Source organism: Falco biarmicus, chromosome 6, assembly GCF_023638135.1.
Source record: "Falco biarmicus isolate bFalBia1 chromosome 6, bFalBia1.pri, whole genome shotgun sequence".
NCBI classification, from domain to species: domain Eukaryota; kingdom Metazoa; phylum Chordata; class Aves; order Falconiformes; family Falconidae; genus Falco; species Falco biarmicus.
In genome coordinates, this window is record NC_079293.1 from 38,951,755 (window position 1) to 38,969,878 (window position 18,124).

The window sequence follows — 18,124 nt, forward strand, 5'->3', positions numbered from 1 at the left end:
TGATGCTCCTTATGTACTTTGATCTTGATCTAAAGTCTGTAGAAAGTCCTGTGGTGGTCTTTGAATCGAGCCAGTAATTTGTTAACAGGATGTTTCCATGTTCTTTTACTGCTTCAAACTTACCAAAACCAAGTTTAGAAACTCTCCATTTACAAAGGAGATGACAGCACTAGTTGATTAAAAGGGGCATAATTTGTTGCCCCACTTAATCTCATTTTGTTGATCAGCTGCAACAGTGATGCCCAATTCACTTTTTAAATGAATAAATTTGGCACATATGCCTGACAGTTCTTCCTCTTCTTGTACATCAGCAGCAGCCTCTAACTAGCTGGCATTCTGCCACCGTGAAAAGCAAGAGTTGTTTTCACTCAGTGTGCATCTTGTGTTCACCATCTGTATCCTCCGTTTTTAGGGCCTGATCCTGCAAAAGTATTACAAGAGCAGTTTCTTCTCAAACATCTAGTTACATTGCTGGTAATGGAGCCAAAAACAGAGATCAAAATTATGTCTATTAATAAAGTGAGGGTTTTTTCTAGATCTGGGCCCTATTTTCATAAGGTAAATCCTGCATATCTGTTATAAATCTTGTAATAGCCGCCATTTGTTAATAGTATTTATTGTATTTACAGCCATGTGCACACACGAAAAAAAGAGTATAGTATCAGATAGAAAAAGAGACAGCTGAAGGAAGGTAGGATACAAGCTGGTTACATGTTAAGTGGCATCTGTTCTGGTGTTTCTCTGCCCTGGCCAGGGAATGATTTTCCTGATGTTTAACCTGAACCTTTCATGTTGTGATTGGGTTTATTGCTCCTGACTTTATCCGTACTATAGTTGAGGTTTGGTGCATGTCTCCAGTCTCACATAGTTGGCTAATTAGTGTAGGCAGATACTGTAACAGGCTTTGTTTAGGGCTTGCAGTTTCCACACGTAGATTAGAAGCTGGGGAACAGCCCCAGTTTAGACCAGCAGTGTTACTGGTTTTTCCCTATGTGCCAGAGCAGGTTGGGAGGTAATTAAGAGACCAAGTCTGAGAACTGGTCACTGGTACCTGTCTGCAGTGTTCAAGTGGGTTACAAACCTGTTTGTTGCCGCCTTCTCAGGATTTCTGTGGCATTTATAATAGCCAAGGGATTACCCTGCAGTGTTGAACGGTTGTGCAGCTGCGGCAGGCTGGGAGGTTGTGACAGCTTTGTTCAGCGTGACTCTTCACAACCCAAACCCTTCTGTCGTCACTTTGAGGCCACGCTACTGGAACATGCCCCATGTTTTTTGCTTTACATCTCTTCCAGAACTGACTGCAAGTACAATATGTCCTGGCGCTTTTCTTTAATGCTGCTTCTCCGGGGTGGTATATGTTATGTGAGCTACAAACTCACTCGCCTGTGGCTCAGTTTCAAGTTGGGCTTTAAGGGACTGGTTACAACATCCTGAATGCAGAGCAGCTGGGAACATTCTCCAGTGTTGGGGAGCTTCTGAGGGGCCAAGGGGCAGCTGCTCTGCTCATCTCCCCATCATGTCCTTCATGATGCTGGTGTGGCCCCCAGGGACCTGCAGCTGCATCCCACCCCGGCTCCTACCCAGCCCAGACCTGATGCTCCTTTCAGCGCTCTCCCAGACTTAGCTGGCAACCCAGATTTTTGAGATGGGGTGAGTGGAAGGCAGGCAGGTTGTTTTCAGGTAGGGCAGGGAGGAAGCTGGTTTTCTTGTTTGTTGGTGAAGAAAATACTGCAAGGGCTTATGTGCCTTTCGTTGGTGACTACTGAGGGAGAGGTGTTCAGTAGCTAACTTGGCTGATTGGCACTGTTTAGTGTGTGATGGCCTCCTTAGGCCTTTCAGTGAACTTTTACAAAAAAATAAAACTAATTTTCTTCTGATTATTCTCCAGATAAAACCCAGTATATACATGTATAGATTATTCTTTTTTTCTTCTTGTTAATAATTGGAAATAATGTTGTGCATTTCCTGTAATACTGTGTTTGATATATGTCACCCTGGGTCAACTTGCAGCCTGTGTATAAAAGGCTTACCCTATTTTCAGTACTCTTAACTGTGAGAAAAATGGCTTAGATTGCTCTGCTCTCTGCAGTTCCAGGAATCTTAGTTATAAATGCACTTAATCAACCTCCAGTGTCCTTAAAACATACAGCTTGTTGACGTAAAAGTAGTTACAGAAATGAGGAGCTGATGTGAATCTTTACTTCTCTTTACTCTTACCTCCAAATGAAGACTATTTACACAGCAGTGTTATATGTCACCCAGCTTTACTACTTCATATAAATGGAAGTTTAGATACTGCAACTGTGCAGGGCTGTAATTCTGATGTTACTTTATTCTTCAGATGGATCCGGTAATGCAAACAGCTTAATGCAAACTCACTGATGACCTCCATGTGTATCTTCACAAACATAAGGAGTTTTATGAGGACTAAAGACTTTGATATTGCCCTGTACAAAAAAATTCAGTTATAAGGTCTGGATAAAGTTCAAGGATAGCAGATGTCAATTTACTCAGTCTTTGTGGGTAAAGAAACATCTTGAACAGTGAAACCCAATCAGAAAAGATACAGGCCAAAAATAATGTTTTTGTGAAAACTGAACACGTAACAAAGCAAACTGGAACTCTGCTTTGGCACAGCAGAACCCTGCTGTGTAATGGCAAAGAAAAGGAACAGTTTTAAATGTAAATAACTTTAAGAATACAAAATGCAAAATTTGTGACAAATTCGTAATCAGCTTTTCACTGTGTTTTATATTAAATGGGTTTTTTTGCTTACAGTATTGGCTTAAATTACAGAAACTTTTGGCTTCTTAGGAAAACTGTGGCATTGCTTATTGTTTATGACAGGACAAATGGGGAAAACAAATGAGCAACGAACGTGTCTTTGATTAAGCACTTCTTTGAAGTAAAACTTTAGTGTGGTTTCAGCTTTCCTCTTTGGCTTTCACTTGTCATCTTCTGATTGTATTGTCTCATTTTGCTCAGTCCATAATATTAATTTTAGCTTCCTGTTTTCACTGATTGATAGAATTGCTTCACTTACCATTTGGTTGTCTTTCTGCTTTTATTTATAAAACATGAATATAGTAACAAGTGGTGCAGATTTGGTTAGTTGGCTGGAGTTATAAAATAAGACTCAGTAAAAAGCCTATAATCTATTGCAGATATTGCCTAGGATTCACTGAGGAGCACAGTAAGTGCATTATCTGTAAAGGAACACGAGTAGCTGTTGTAGCCCTGTGTTTTGTACAGGATTACTGAGTTCCAGTGGGCTTCTGATTCTTTATGTAGAAAAAGCAGCTTGGTGATTTTACTGTTGCGTCAGTTTCTTCTTCAGAATTTTGTCTGGCAGCTGCATTAAGGATTTCACTGGCATCCTAGCCTAGTGGACCCAGCTGGTGATTTTGACTATCAGTGTGATAGTGTCCACCATACAGAGCATCAAAAATCATTTTTATTTTATTAGCTTGATATTAAAAAAATGGATTATGCATGTAGGAAGTGTGGCAATGTATTTTGCTGTTCATTTTGCTTTGCTCAGGTTACTAACTGAAACTATATTTGAAATGAAAGTTAGAAGTATAATAGGAAGAACTCCTGTAGGCTGTGCCCATGTAGTTTTCTCTGAATGGAAGAGTTTGGGACTCCAGGAGTCCCAAACAGCTTTGTGGCTGCTCTGAGCATCGGAATAATCTCACAGTTTATTGTCCAGTAGCCTTTAATTCCTCCAGCTTGTTGGCAATGCACTTACGGGACAGGTCATGGAGCTGCACAATGCTCCTTTCTGTTGATGGCTCAAAGATAATCAAGATCTTTAGCTGTGTAGGTGTAGCTCTGTAATCACGTATGGGCAAATTTGTCTGTTTGGTAGGACAGCAAATGTGGGTTGGTCTCTCTCATCTTGTGCCTGTACAGTGTACAGCGAAGGGGACTGCAGAGACCCCTTGTCCTTTGGGACTGGATTGCCTTAGTAGGCCAGAAAGAGACGTATCCCATGTATCCGCCAAGGCTGGCAGGCCTGAACAGGCCGGTGCTCTGGGCTAGCTGCTTACTACACAGAACCATTGAGTTTCACAGTAAATCTCTTTGTATGTTGATTTCACCCTGAAGATATGCCATATGTTGTCAGGAAAACATGTATGGTATGAGTCTAGGCTAATCACAATTTTCAGTAAAGCCATTTGGATCATTTTTTTTTTTTAAGAAAAAAAACCTACTACCTGTGAAGATGCCATGTGGGTTTGTTATAACAGTTTTCAGCAGAAATGTTGAAGTAGCCACAGGTCAATTAAAAAACACCTGGCAGGAACCTGGTAATCTCAGCTTGACCTTCTGATGTTTGTATATGCAATTTAAAAAAAAATACTTGTAGAATGAAGGCTAGAGCAGTGAATTTTCTCTGAAACTGGTATGCTCAATACTTTAAAACCCTGGAGGCTTCTTCTGCACGGAAATGGATCAAACAAAAAGAGGTCTTTTCCACTGCCCGCCTTCGTCATCATGTACCTTTGCTTTTAATAGGGCCTTTGTGAATAAAGTGGCTGAAGATGAGAACCACGAGTGCTTGATGTAAACATCGCTTTGTATGGCTGTGACAGAGTAAAAAGGCTGAAGGGCACCTGAAAGCCACATCTCGCAGTCTGCAGGCATGTGGTGAGCACTGCAACTGGGCTCGGTTTTAAGTTGTCTTGGCAGTCTTTTAACTGATGTCAGGGGATCTAATGGGCCAAACACTGCAAGGATTGTGCTAAAGAGTAAAACACACTTTGAATTAAGAGACTGAAGAAACTGTTCTGTTCTCATGTTTGTTGAAGCTTCCCGCGGTGTGAAAGCTTGGCATGACGTCTGACACAGTGTTGTGGTTTTGCTTCCACTTTCATGTCCAAGAAGAACCTTGATTTCTCTGATTGGCGGTGGCAGATCATGGCAGCAGCCAGGCAGGGTAAGAACTTTCTGCAGAAGGATGTTGCAGTAGTTGGTACAAGTATACATCAGGCCATGAACCGATGGGAGCATCTTGCATTGTTTGTTGGAGACTGTAGAAAGTCCATAGTGAAAAAGATGGGTCGATCAAAGGCTGGCATGGAAATACCCAGTATAATGCAGCGTACATCTTATGAAAAGCATGTATGCTCCATTCAATGCTAAAGGAGTCATTGAGGGGTGTGGGAGGGGAGAATAAACCTGTATCTCATCAGCATAGGCTTTCTTTACAGTCAGCAGAGAGAAGGGGAGGCATTTACCAAGTATTAGAGACCTGCTTTTGTCTGATACAAAACAGCCTAAAAGCATCCATTTCTCTGTCAGCCGTACAGACAACTACCTCATAGAGAGACATATTTGGATGAATCCTACTCTGGAAATCCTTTCAGACTTTGATAGACTGTGGAACAGCTTTGGCTGAACTGTTGTTGATCCATTTCTGTATTTGAGCGTATTCATTTAATGGCTCTTTTCGACACTTACATATATAGCTGGTTTATAAATAATAATTAAAATTGTAACAATTGGTCTGGTAGTATTTAGGAATTTGGCATTCCAATGTTATATGCAAAGCTTTTGATTTTTGCAGCTGTGAAGCTGTAGTGATAAGCTCATCGAGATCCCAATCAGCTGAGAACCATCAAACTTACCACACATGCACTTTTGTCATACAAAACCACATTATACGTTGGAAATCTCTGCAAAAGGGCAGGACTGGTGCAGCAGTTTGAACTCTTTGAAATGAGGGAGACTTGCAAACAGTGTTGCAAGGGTGTTTCTCTGCATGCAGATGGATTTTCTGTGTTTTGTATATTCTCATTCCTAAAATACACATCTTTTCAGTTTGGTGTATATATGTAATGTATGCTTCTGTTTAGTACTGTGTAACATTGTAATTGTAAACAATTTTTGCTTTCACAGAATAAAGGTTGTGTGATAAGCAGTTAGCAGCTTGTTCCTAGGAGATCCACTGTGTGAATCTTTGATGGACACGAACTAAATTAGAGGCTAAATTAGTAGTTCACAAAACCTCAGAATGCAATGGGCCTTTTCCTAGGCCAGATTTCCAGCAGACTGCTGAAAGTCTGTTTGGACAGGTACTTGTGTGTGGTAATTTCAGCCCCTAGGCACTGAAAAACGTACTTCTGCAAATAATGACCTGGGTCTTAGCCGTGGAAGTAATAAAAGTACACAGCTGAAGAGATAAATATGCAGTCCTAGTATCCCTTGTTAAATATTTGTCCATGAAACTGGAGTCTAGCATGAGATGAGATATTGTCAGGCACTTTGTGTAACTTTTTATTTTATGTGTGGATTTTTTGTGTAAAATCAAGAATTAAACCTGGAGTCTATATAAGTAAGCAGTGCCTGCATCCACAGCATTCATTCGTGTTTTGGCAGCACAGCCGAGTGGCTGGGTAAGGCTGGAGGATAAGCTGGCACTTAAGGCTGGATGATAAGGTAGCACTTCAGGCTGGATGGTAAGCTAGCCCTTAGCTAGCTGTGCAGCAAAGCCTCATCTCCATCGTGCTCTCATCGTTTTTTCTGGGAGCAGTTCTGAGTCTACCAGTGCTGCTTACCAGCTTCCCAGTTGGATCACTCCAGTATGTACGTGCAAGCCTGCACTCTCTCCTCAGCCCAGGTAGATGGCTGGGTATTTAAATGGGATTAAGCTGCTGCATAAAAGGGACAGAAGTTGCATTTCAGGTTGTTTGATATCACAGTTGTTACAGTTTGCAAAGACAAAACAATTTCTCCCAGTCTTGTCTCACTTCTCTGTTGGCATAGGCACAAACCACAGTTGCGCTTGTCCTGTAAGTCCGGTGTCCTTTTTGATACCCCCTTTCCTCTCTCCCCTCCACATCTTATTCCTCTCTCCATGATGCTGCTAAACCTTGTTGTATTTTCTCTGCGGAATTTCCCTTTTGTCATCTTCACCCCATCATCCTCTCTCCTTTAGTGCCTTCACTGATGCTCCAAGCTGTGAATAGTAGCAATATAACTAATTTGTATTTGCCTTGATTCCATAATGATCTCACATTACTCCATTTCCCTATTAATACTCTGCCTGTAAAATGCCACTGAGATAACAAACTTCATTACATGTTTTTTCCTAACCTGATAGCAACAGTATGCCAGTTTGTGAAGTACAAGGTGGTTGAACCCTTAGCTGATGCTTAATTTAATTAATAGGAGGATGCAAAATGTGCTAGCTCTTGGAAAAAAAATGATAATTACTAAATCCTGCAAGTGATTTGTAAACAGCAGACTGGTGTTTTTCCTAAACTGACTAATCTAACGCTTCAGTAATGCGATTATCTCTTATTACAGCCTTTTGTCCACTCCACCTCACATTTTGAGTTGAAACCTGGTATTTTTCCTTTAACATGCATATTAAAGATGGTTCAGTTCTTTAAAAACACCATGCAAATGCACCAAGGCTTTGTTAGAGTCTTTTCTGCTTACTGTGCTGTGGTGCCATTGACACTGCTATGGTGAGCAGTGTTTTATTTGGATTGAGAAACAGTGAGGAAATGGTTGCAAATATGTTTTGCTTAAGCAGTTTATCTTCCTAGTGCAGCTGGAGTTTTTATTTCACACTCAAATGCACTAGTAAAATGTCAGGCACTTTTTTTTTTTTTTCCCTCATCTGTGAAGCAGCTGAGTACAACAATAAGGGAACTGTAGTATTTATGTTTCTTGAATAGTATCCTGAACAGATCGACCTTTCTGTCTGCCTTCCTTCTTATCTGGGCCTAGTATTACAGTACCTGAGCATTTCATGGTCTTTCCGGTGTCCTTATACTCCAGTAACCACATGAAAAAGGAAGATGGCCTTACCTGCATTTTACAGATGGAAAGCTGGGATGCAGGGGTGTGGGGGCTCTCTGTATCCTGTCATGGAAGTGCATGAACGATGAGTTGCCATCACATTAGGACTTCCCCATGAGGGCTGGTGCACTGCAGCAGCTGCCAGGCAGCTCTGGTGAGCAGGCTGCAGTGGTGGGAGGTGGTGGCATTCCAGAGAGTCTGCAAGTTCCAACCAGACCTCACAGGGCACATTACTGACCTGGGAGCGGGGCTTGAGCTGTAGTAGGGGGTAAAATAGCAAAGCCTTCTGTATAAAGGTAAGTATTTTTTTAAAATGTGGTGATGTATACTGTCCCCTACTATTGCATGTATCTTCATAACCATGTTTAGTGGTGGCATAGCATCAGCCTAAGGAAACAAGAATACTTACCCTTCTAGGAATAACATTAATTTCTTCTAGGCACTGGTTCCAGACTTACTTGCAGTTTGTTCCTTGGTGAATGAGCAGCAAGTGTTCTTTTGCCTGTTAACCACCAGAAACGATTGGTAGTGGACCTTATAGCTCTTCTGAGATGTAAAGGCCAAAGGCACACCTGTAAACCATGCCAAGTGGGATGTTGATGAAAACAGTCCTGCTCTTATTTATTGTAGCTTAGAGCAATATAGCAGAGTTCTTTGTCCTTTAATGGTGTGACTCATTTCGAGACTGTTTCTGTTCAAGTTCACAAATGTATCTGAGTATTCATAGAGTGCTGCTGTATGAGTAAGGCTGGCCAACTGTTTGTATTTTTTTGTGACCAGATGGTTCTGCTTTTGTTCTGCTTTTTTTAACCCCTTGCTTCAAAAGGTTTTTTTATAAGCTTTTTTTACTCTCCAATCCACGTTAAACTATTGCAGTTTGCACCAGAATTAACGTAAAAATTAGAGTTACCCTGGGTAATGAATTGAGTCCCGGCATGAAAGTTAGATCAAGCATTGGCTTCTCCCTCTACTTCATGTATATCTGCACTTTGAATAAGAAGGTGGTTCTCCTTATGCATCTTCGCAGTCATTATGTTGTATATATTTGTTCTAGTCAAGAACTGAGTCTGTAAAGACACTAAAATCATCAGATAAAGAGCACCAATCTTCAAGACTAAGATGTCGCTGTCTGAGCTAAAGGAGAATCTGGTTGTAAGCCACCTGATACCAGATATTACTGGATACATTTCAGACTATTTGCCTATCCATTACTGCAGTATGAGATAATTCCACATTTGTTTCTGTGTTAATTCTCACAGTAGTGCCACGAGATAGGAAAATACAACTATCCCTATTTTTCAGGTTGGGAAGGAAGTAGAAGTAATGTCTAATTTACCAGAGCTGCAAAATCCTGATAACTGGATTACTCCCAACACCTTAGAGTATTTTTTAAGTGCCTAAGATGTTTCAAGTATCTAAGTTCTTTTGAAAAATATGTAATTATAATAGAAGTTCTATTAAAATTTCCATGACATATATCTGTTGACATCTTTTTTGTCATGCCATTAAAAAAACTGGCCACAACAATACTCTATTTATAAAGTGTTTTACAAAATTTTACAGTAAACGTTAATTCATCTTACACAATTGCAGAACTCATCTCAGCAAGTTTTCTTAGGCTTTATTCTTAGTCAGCAGTGAGAAATGTGCACTTTTAGGATGTGACTTCATCTTACCTCTTTCAACCATGGAGTGCCTGCTTCTCTCTATTGACTGCAAAGTGAGGCTAGACAATTAGCTCAAAATATTGTCTCCAACATTATAAATACTTGCATTTACTTAGCTGAATCCAACCCTAAGTGATTTGTCAAAGATGCATAGGAAGCTTGGTAGCACAAAAGATTGAACCCAAGTTTCCCAAATACTCAAAACATCCAACTCATGGATTTCACCAATCTACCCAGCAAATTGTATTCACTCCCTTTCTCTCTGTGATTCCTCTCTTCATGTTTAGTTTGTTTGATTTCAGCTGAACCTCAACTATAATGATATGCATTAGGGAGAAGAAACTAAAAATGTAGGATAAAAAAATTGAGCTGGAGACAAGTGTTAAAGAGGGTGTAATAGGTGTTCTCTGTGGAAGAAGTCTGCTAAATTTAACAGGGACCAATAGTATTGCGCTCCACAGAAATTGCTCTAAGGTTTTTGTTTTCCACCAAGTTTTGACCTGCTTGGTGGCATTCCATATGCAAGATAAAACTTTCAATTTACATTTGTGAAAGGTCTGGGAAAGAAATCCCAAATGCTCTAAAAATTATTGGGCATTATTTAACTCTATATGAAGTTTTGAGAAGGTAGGTGACCTTATGCTTGAAAGCCAAATACAGACCTGGCATAATATCCACTGAGTTCACGGTGAGTTCCACACACTTCTCTAAGGGCTCAATAAGTCCAATCCATTGTTGCTAAAGCAAATGTTAATTGACAATAGAGAACAAAACAACCAAACCCATTTATGGTATTATTGCTCAGTTTACATCTTTCCAGACCACAACAGAAGCCAGAACTTGGATTACAAACCACTTAAAATAGAAGTTTTCTTTTACAAATTTTACTCCAGCTGCTGGAGACTGGCTTGGGAAGAGGCTAATAAAAATGCTCCTATACATATTTTATTTATTTTTTAATGTGGATACTTGTTCTCAAAGAACTGAACACAGGCCAGCGATTCATTTCCTGCACTAGGCAGCATTTGAATAGCCTATTATGTCTTGACAAAAATTACTCTCCTATGGGTTGTGCCAGATTAGAACCTGTGGCACACAAGTGGAAACCTGGCCTCATCTTTATCAGACATATCCTGTCCTAACTATTCCCATATTGGAGTTTTAAACATGCTTTCCTAATGAACCATATTATTTTGGAATGTTGTGTTGCCTGTGATACTTGGAAGTTAAATAGTCATGATTTGACTTTACATTAGGTGGTAACCTGCCAAATGGCAAGACTGGTAACAAAATGAAGTCTGTATCTTGAGCGTATGCTATAGACGATTCTCTCAAACAAATTCTCTTAAAGAACTACCGTTATTTCTTATTTCCTTTTGCCACATTTTCATTAATTTCTTCATTGACCTCAGGCCCTAAAGCATGCAAGCCCAATAAATCTAAAGACTGGAGAACTTGCATATCAAAACTGCACAGATTTTTATTTGAAAATTAAGCTTAACTTTTCCGGCCATACCTGCATGGCAGTCTTTATCCTGTGAAACTGAGGAGATGGCCAGGCAAGGAATAAAAATAAGAACCCTTTTACTGATTTTGCAAAACAATAATCATCTTACATTAGCACCATCACTTTTTCGCATGTGATATGGTTGCATAAATTTTTCCATCACTAAAAGTAGCTGGTTCTGGAATGACCCTCTCTCCAGATGTTCCAGACCATTTCAGGAAGCCTTGCTGAGGAAAGTTTTTGCATGTGGTTGAAATATATTTGGAACTATTAAGGTGGTCTCTGGATTTGAGGATGACTTTAGCTCTGGTCCTTCAGAAACCTGTTAGGGAAGAGCCAGGCAAGACTCCAAATGGGGTTAAACCTCTCAGTTTTCTAGGAGGTATTCTTTCCATACTGTTTGCTGAGAGGTTGTGGAGCAGCAAGATAGGAGGCTGAAGAGAAAAGAGCTACTGTCCAGGAAGGCCTGCCCTTTTGCATGACTTCTTGTACCCCATTCCCAGGTCTGTACCCCTACGCTTCTGGATCCTACTCGGACATGTGACAGTGAGTAGGGAGGTATTGTTGCAGTTAGACGAGTTTTCTGTGGTTGCTCTCCAGCAGCCACTGAGTGTTAGTGCCTCTCTTTCTCCAGGGTCTACACAAGGAAATCTTGGAAGTGATCTGAAATCAGTGCTACAGGGAGCAGCTGCCTCCTGGGAGCACCAAAACAGATGTGCCTGTGTCATCCACAGTCACAGGGCCAGAACAGCGGCTCTCTTCTCCTATATCCCAGAAGAAACGAGATCAAAATGGCCTTTCCATTCAAATACTGGGTTTCTCATGTGTTCAGAACTTCTGCCAACTTGGGAGGCTTGGGGGAAGCCTTTAAGTGAATAATGCAATATAGAATCAGGTCCTGAATAGGTCTTTCTTGTATTAGCACAGAGAAGGACTTTCCATTCTGCTTTCATCATGTATTGCTGGTCATTGTCATCCCTCCCCTAGTCTGTGCTGTTCAACCGTATGCTTTCTTCAAGCCACCAAGAACATCCATCTCACTTTTCTCACAGGATGATGCTTTTTGTGCAAACATAAATATTTAGAGAAGTTTACAAAAGATTAAGCTTCATCAAGTCAAACATTCCTGCTAATGCAGTGTCGGGACAAGTCAGCAGGGAGCAAGAGCCCGGGCTGCTGTGCACAGCTGTTGCAAGACCAAACTGTGGAACATTCGTTTTTGACTCCATCAACTTCATTGATCAGAACCATTTTGGACATTGGCTCATGTTTTTTTTCTAAAGTGAGATCCTTTCCATCAAAACAGCTTCTTCAGTGTGCAGGCTTTGCCTGTATTGCCAGTATCTTGCCTCAGGTTTATTGTTGTTATGTGAATTCCTATGCACATGCACTGCACTTGTAGGACCAGTGAAAAAAAATCCATGTTAGAGAGCTTTCTAGGATGCAACTCAGAGCAAAAATAGTTGGGAGATCTGCCCACAATGCTTATGCTGTGATAGTTTGTGGTTTACTCTGATCATCAGTACCTGAGAAAAAATATGCCATAATAATTTAATTATTCCATATTAATTTAATACAAGGAGACTTCAAAAGACACAAATGATAGGGGGAAATTCCAACTAAGTAAGAATATTAAAAGAGAACTGTAAAACTGTTGGTTTACTTTTTCTTCCTAGTAAGGTAAAGCTAGCAAACAGTACTCATTCCAGAATTCATGCAGCAGAATAAGTAACCAGAATATAGAAATGCATGCAAGGCAAATGGGTGTATGTGTGCAAACACATCAATGTGTATATATTTTTAGATATATACATATAAAGGAAATAGTATTTCCTTTAAGGAGCTGTGTTCTTCTTCAGTCTCAAATACTGATAGTTGGGTGTTTTGCTCCAGTGAGAAGTGGGTTTGTCACACCAGCTAAAATACCATCTACCTCTTGGACAGCTCACATGTAACACCTCTGTTGTGATGACCAGTGAAAAAAAAGGAGCTGTCTGGCATGCTTTCCTTCAGTGCTGCTTTGCTGCCCTGTTCTAGCGAGGAGACCACAGGAAATCCTACCTTCCTAGAAAAATATCCTGCTTCCTCCTAAGGACCTGCGGAGTAGGCAGCTCGATGCAACTGTGGGCATTTCTGAGCTAGGCAAATCAGAAAAGAACAGTCTTCCATAGGAAGTGGCTCAGGCCCCATTGTTTGAGGCACTGAGAACCACAGCGGACAAAAACCAGCTGGTCTGATCAAGTGTCAGTGATATTTTTTGGGCAGGAGCGTTGGGCTAGATGACCCCCAGAAGCCCCTTCTGTGCTTCTCTGATAAACCCTGCTAGGCCTTGTGTTTAGTTCCATTCTTTTTAAATAATATTTTTCTCAGATTTAAACTGAAAACGCATGTAATTAAAGTGTTGTGCTTTTATTGTAAGTTATGAATTAATTATGCTATTCTCTGGGAACAGTAGAATTTTTAAACCATTCTTCCAGCAAGCTGAGTTATCACTTTGATTCCTCCAATATATTCCTGTAACTGAACACATTTCACGAATCTAAAGAGATTATATTAAATTCAATAATACAATGAGAAATACGCTTAAGGTTGTAGGCCTGTGACTCTGATGACTAATATAAATGGACAAACTGAAAGTCACTCATCGTTTAAACTTGCAAATATAGCTGAAGTGACTCCATGGTTCAGGCTGAAATGCAATCTAACTGAATTAAAAAGAGGGTTGCTGTTTGCAGTAGATGTCATCCACAGTTTTTGAGATCAAGGTGTCAAAGGAGAAGTAAATCTTAGGAAGATACCTGCTGTACATAAAATCAGAGTTAGTTTCTTTTTTGCAGAGCTTTGTCTCCTAAACACATCCACAACCTGCTACACTTGGTTGCAGTGGATGGTCCTTGCTGAGCTGCGCTTCTGTGCCAAAGAGAGATGGGCAAAATTGTGACACGGTGACTAGGTGCCCTCAAGCTGCACTGACCTGAGGAAATGTCATGCAGTGTTTTCATTGTATGATAGCTGTCAGGGGGGTGTCTGCACACAGAGACCGGCCTGCAGAAGCCAGTCCTCCCAAACTGCCTGCACTCGGTGGCAGCAAACTCCCAAGCATGCGAGGTCTGGTGCAGAGGTGATTCAGGACCCTGACTATGGGGAGTGATTTTTAGCCTTATGGAGTAACTGCTGAACAAGATGTGGGGCGAGCCCTGCAGTCCAGATACTGCACCTAAGCTGTAGTACGGCAGGGTGGGCTAAGCTGAAAATAATGGTCTTAACCGAGGTGCAAGTCTCTCAGCTGCAGGCAGTTTATGTAAAGATGCGTGTCCCTCAAAATGAAAGCTCCTCACTTCAGAACTTGGTGGAGCCTTTGGTAATGGCATGTAGATAATTCCTGGTTTCTTTAGGAAACAGCTAATACAGTGTGTTGAATTTGTATCAGTTTACTATTGTTTCTTTCACCTGGAAAACAGATTATTTTTTAATACCAAAAAGATATTCCCACAGCAATTAAAGTAAAAAAAAAACCAACCAAGGAGAAATCCTGGCAGTTATGTACTTAGAAAATTTATCTGTGAAAACTGGTTATGGGTTTCAAACATTTCCTTTCAGGCAAACCTTAAACTAGAGGAATTACCATCAGAAAAATGAGTTGCTGTGAGATGACGATTATTTTCCATGATTCTGGTAGCGTGCACAAAGTAGAGGAACTTTCCAAACCAAGAAGATGATATAGTCCCTGTTCCAAAGCATGTGAGTGTAAGGAGGCAGGGTAGGGAAGAGAAAGGATGAAGCTATAGTATAGAGAGCAATCGGAGTAATGCTTGCCATGCATCAGATGAATTACAGCTGGTAGAAAGTGATAGCAGTTTTTCTAGAGGAGAAGGGAATTAAATTTATTTTTGTTTAGTAAATGTTGAGTAAATGAATGTGTTTTGGCCAAATGTTTTTTTAAATGCATTTTCATTTTAGGATTTTATTGCTCTTTTCTCCACAATCATTTTTAGGAATGGTAAACAAATGTTCTATTTCCAGGTTTTCTCAAGATACTTTCTTGAGATAAAAAGGACAATTGCCAGAAATTTCCATATAAAAATAATGTTTATGAGATTCCAGTTATTCCTACTGGGTGCAGAAATATTCAAACCTATTCCTAAATGAGTAATTCCCTTTGATCTAGGAGATGAAACAAGAAGATTTTGTGCTCAAAATCCACATTTTACTTGTAGAGAAGTTAGAACAAGTTGTTTGAATAGGAAAACCAGCTCAAATGTAGGTGTAAAAAACATCACAGAAATAAAAAGGTGTGTAAATAAAATAAAAAAAAAAACCCTTAACCTATCTTTCCTTGTCGTTGTGTCCTTGAAAAGCAGGTCCTTTCTTCCAGGTTTCTTTTCAGCTCAATGACTTTCTGGGTTGCTGCAAACTCTGTGTAGTCCCTCTGGGTCTCACATGACTCAGTCACTCTCTTTTCAGAGGAATATGCCAAAGTAACATAAAAACAAACATGTAAAACAAATGCCATATGTCACAGCTTATGAGATAAAAGTCCTAGTTCGACCGGTGTCTTTAAGGATTATGCACCCATTGACAGTGGAAATATTTTAACAAAAGAACCTGGAAAATCCAAAGTTTTTAAAGCTAATTCCTGCAAGCAAGAAAGTGTGTGTCATTCTTCCCCCCCCACCCCACCCCATTTTCACATCTAAATCATTAATTTATTTTCTGTTTAGAAGGTTACAGGTAGTAACTTTCCATTCTGAGGTAAATAGGGAGAGCTACTTCTAGCAGTGCCATTTCTTTATTGCCTATTCATAGGAAGAATTGCTGCTTAAGACTGAGGGAGCTTTTTAAGATGGATTTAAATTATACTTTGAGGGAGAATGGGAAAGCATGCAGACGAAAGTGTACCAGAGCCTCTGTAGTACAGATCTGTGTGCATGCTGCTCTGCTAGCAAGGTCTGTGATGGGCACACCAAGCTCTGCAGAGTATTTTTGTGTTTCAGCTTGTTTACCTCGTCATATCTTGAGGCTCAATAAACAGAAGCAGCAGGCCTGGATGCCCTGACATTAGCCTCCCCAGCCAGTAGCAGGCATGTGGAATATTTGGACAAACATTTGTTTATATTTTTAAAATTTCATACGTGATTGTAGCATCACAGAAGATGAAATTTTAATAAACAATATGTTTTGTTTATTACAAATAACAGCTCTGATTTGGGGATTTTGTTTTTTGTTGTTTCCTTTGCAGGAAGAAGGTATTGTGAAGGAAATAGACATCAGTCATCATGTGAAGGAAGGTTTCGAAAAAGCAGATCCTTCTCAGTTTGAGCTGCTGAAAGTATTAGGACAAGGTTCATATGGAAAGGTAATTTTTAATGCCATCTAATCACCTAGAGCAACACAGAAAATGTTGTGTCCTTTCTCCGAGTTCATTTACACTCGTAACATTATGCATATATAAATTGTACTGTACAGGCAGACAAGCAAGCCCAAATCCCTTCTATCTTCATTTCAATAACACTTTCGTCTTTTAGCTGGATTCCTGTACATAAAACTGTTTAGGAAATAGTGTTTATGGCTCTGGATCTGAATTAACAAGCACAAGCGAGCATTAGTGAGTATCACTGTTTATAAAATTAGACCCCCTCTCCCTCTTTCTGACCCACCCACCAGGGAGGTGAGTGCACACTGTGTGCTTACTTGGAGGATGGAAACAGGAACATTTGGAGGCTTAAAGAAGTTAGCTCCCCAGTGAGGGCAAAACACAATCGTGGTGAAAGCCTGTGGGGAGCAAACCTACCTGTATGATCACAAGCTAATGTGTAGAGAAACAACGTTTTTATCTGAAGTCCAAGGCTTTTCTTAATCCCAAAGACAATTGTTCTTCAGCAGGATGTGTCAGTTGGAAATGAGAATAGGAAAGATGGAGAGAAAGGGAGGAGTCTTAAACTCTTCCGATGGTTTAAATAAATGAGACTTTGAAACCTGTGGAACAGCGAGCCTCATTTAAATCAGGCATAGAATTCCTTATCATTTAAAGTATATTATTTTGTGGAGTTTTAAAAAAATATTTCCCAGCCTTCAGTTCAACAGTGAATCATTCTGGCTAACTTGAAGAGCTGGCTTACACAGAAAGTTGCTGAGGTACCCAGCAAAAAGTTGAACACCCTGATGAATCACAGCCTTTAGTTTTATGCCTGAACAAAGCTATATTGAGAGTACTAATCAACTTCCTATCTATTCTAGAATTATATTGATAAGGAAGTCTATTAGAAGTTCCCTGAGATGAGAGATATTGGGAAAGTTAGTGCTCACTAACGAGTTTTGATCTAGAGAATTTCTTGAGAGCACAGTAGTGGTATTTGAGTTTTAAAGAAATGTGAAAAATCAAACAAGTCAAAATTAGATTTACTGTATGACTTAATACAGGAAGGAGAACAAGAGAAGAAAATCTCTTTTGCAAAAGTAACAGAGGAAGGATGGCCTGTTCTCAGATTCAGGCAGTAAAGGGTTTAGAAATGGTTCACTGGCTGTCTTAGATTGTACTCGAGTATCGCATTAACTGTCCAAGTTGGCCTTCTAGCTTTAGGCGTTTTATAATCAGAATGCCTAGGCCCTTTGCCACTTCCCAAAAGAAGATCTGATTTCTGGGATATGCTCCACCCAGTTCCCTGGGCGATTAGAGTGTAAATGTGGGCATCATACCTGTTTGGAGCTGTATTTGATTACAAATTACTGTCCATGTCTTGTGTGAAACAGGTCAGTAAACTTTCAAGAGCAGCAAAGATGCAAGGAAGAGAAGTCTGCTCTGTGTTTCTTATGCAGTCCCCAACTACCTAAATTTTTTTCACCTTGGTATTTGAACTAATGGTTCAAATCCATAAGTCCCTGAGGATGCAGAGCAGTAAGTTTTAAAGTTGTTCACCTGAGGCCTAAATAATTTCTTTGCAGGATTAGAGAAGATGCTTTAGGTGTCAGACCGAGTGTTCTCAACACTTTGCAAGTCACAGCACTTGTTTAGCTCTCTAGGTTGGGATTTGGGTGATACACCTATTGCTCCAGCTAAGGGAGTTTTGCTAGTTCAGGTGTTAGTAACCTGAGGTGTTTGCAATCAAACTAGAAAATATAAAGTCATGCTCAGCCA

General features: G+C 40.1%; 1 protein-coding gene across 3 annotated transcripts in view; it reads left to right on the forward strand.

The window, feature by feature from the left end:
* Window positions 1-18,124, forward strand: part of RPS6KA2 (ribosomal protein S6 kinase A2) — a 321,508-nt gene that overhangs the window by 194,106 nt on the left and 109,278 nt on the right. For all 3 annotated transcript variants that reach the window (XM_056344105.1, XM_056344107.1, XM_056344106.1), the window contains one exon: window positions 16,229-16,345. In XM_056344105.1, coding sequence (XP_056200080.1) covers window positions 16,229-16,345 — 117 coding nt within the window. The remainder of the gene's footprint in view (window positions 1-16,228; window positions 16,346-18,124) is intronic.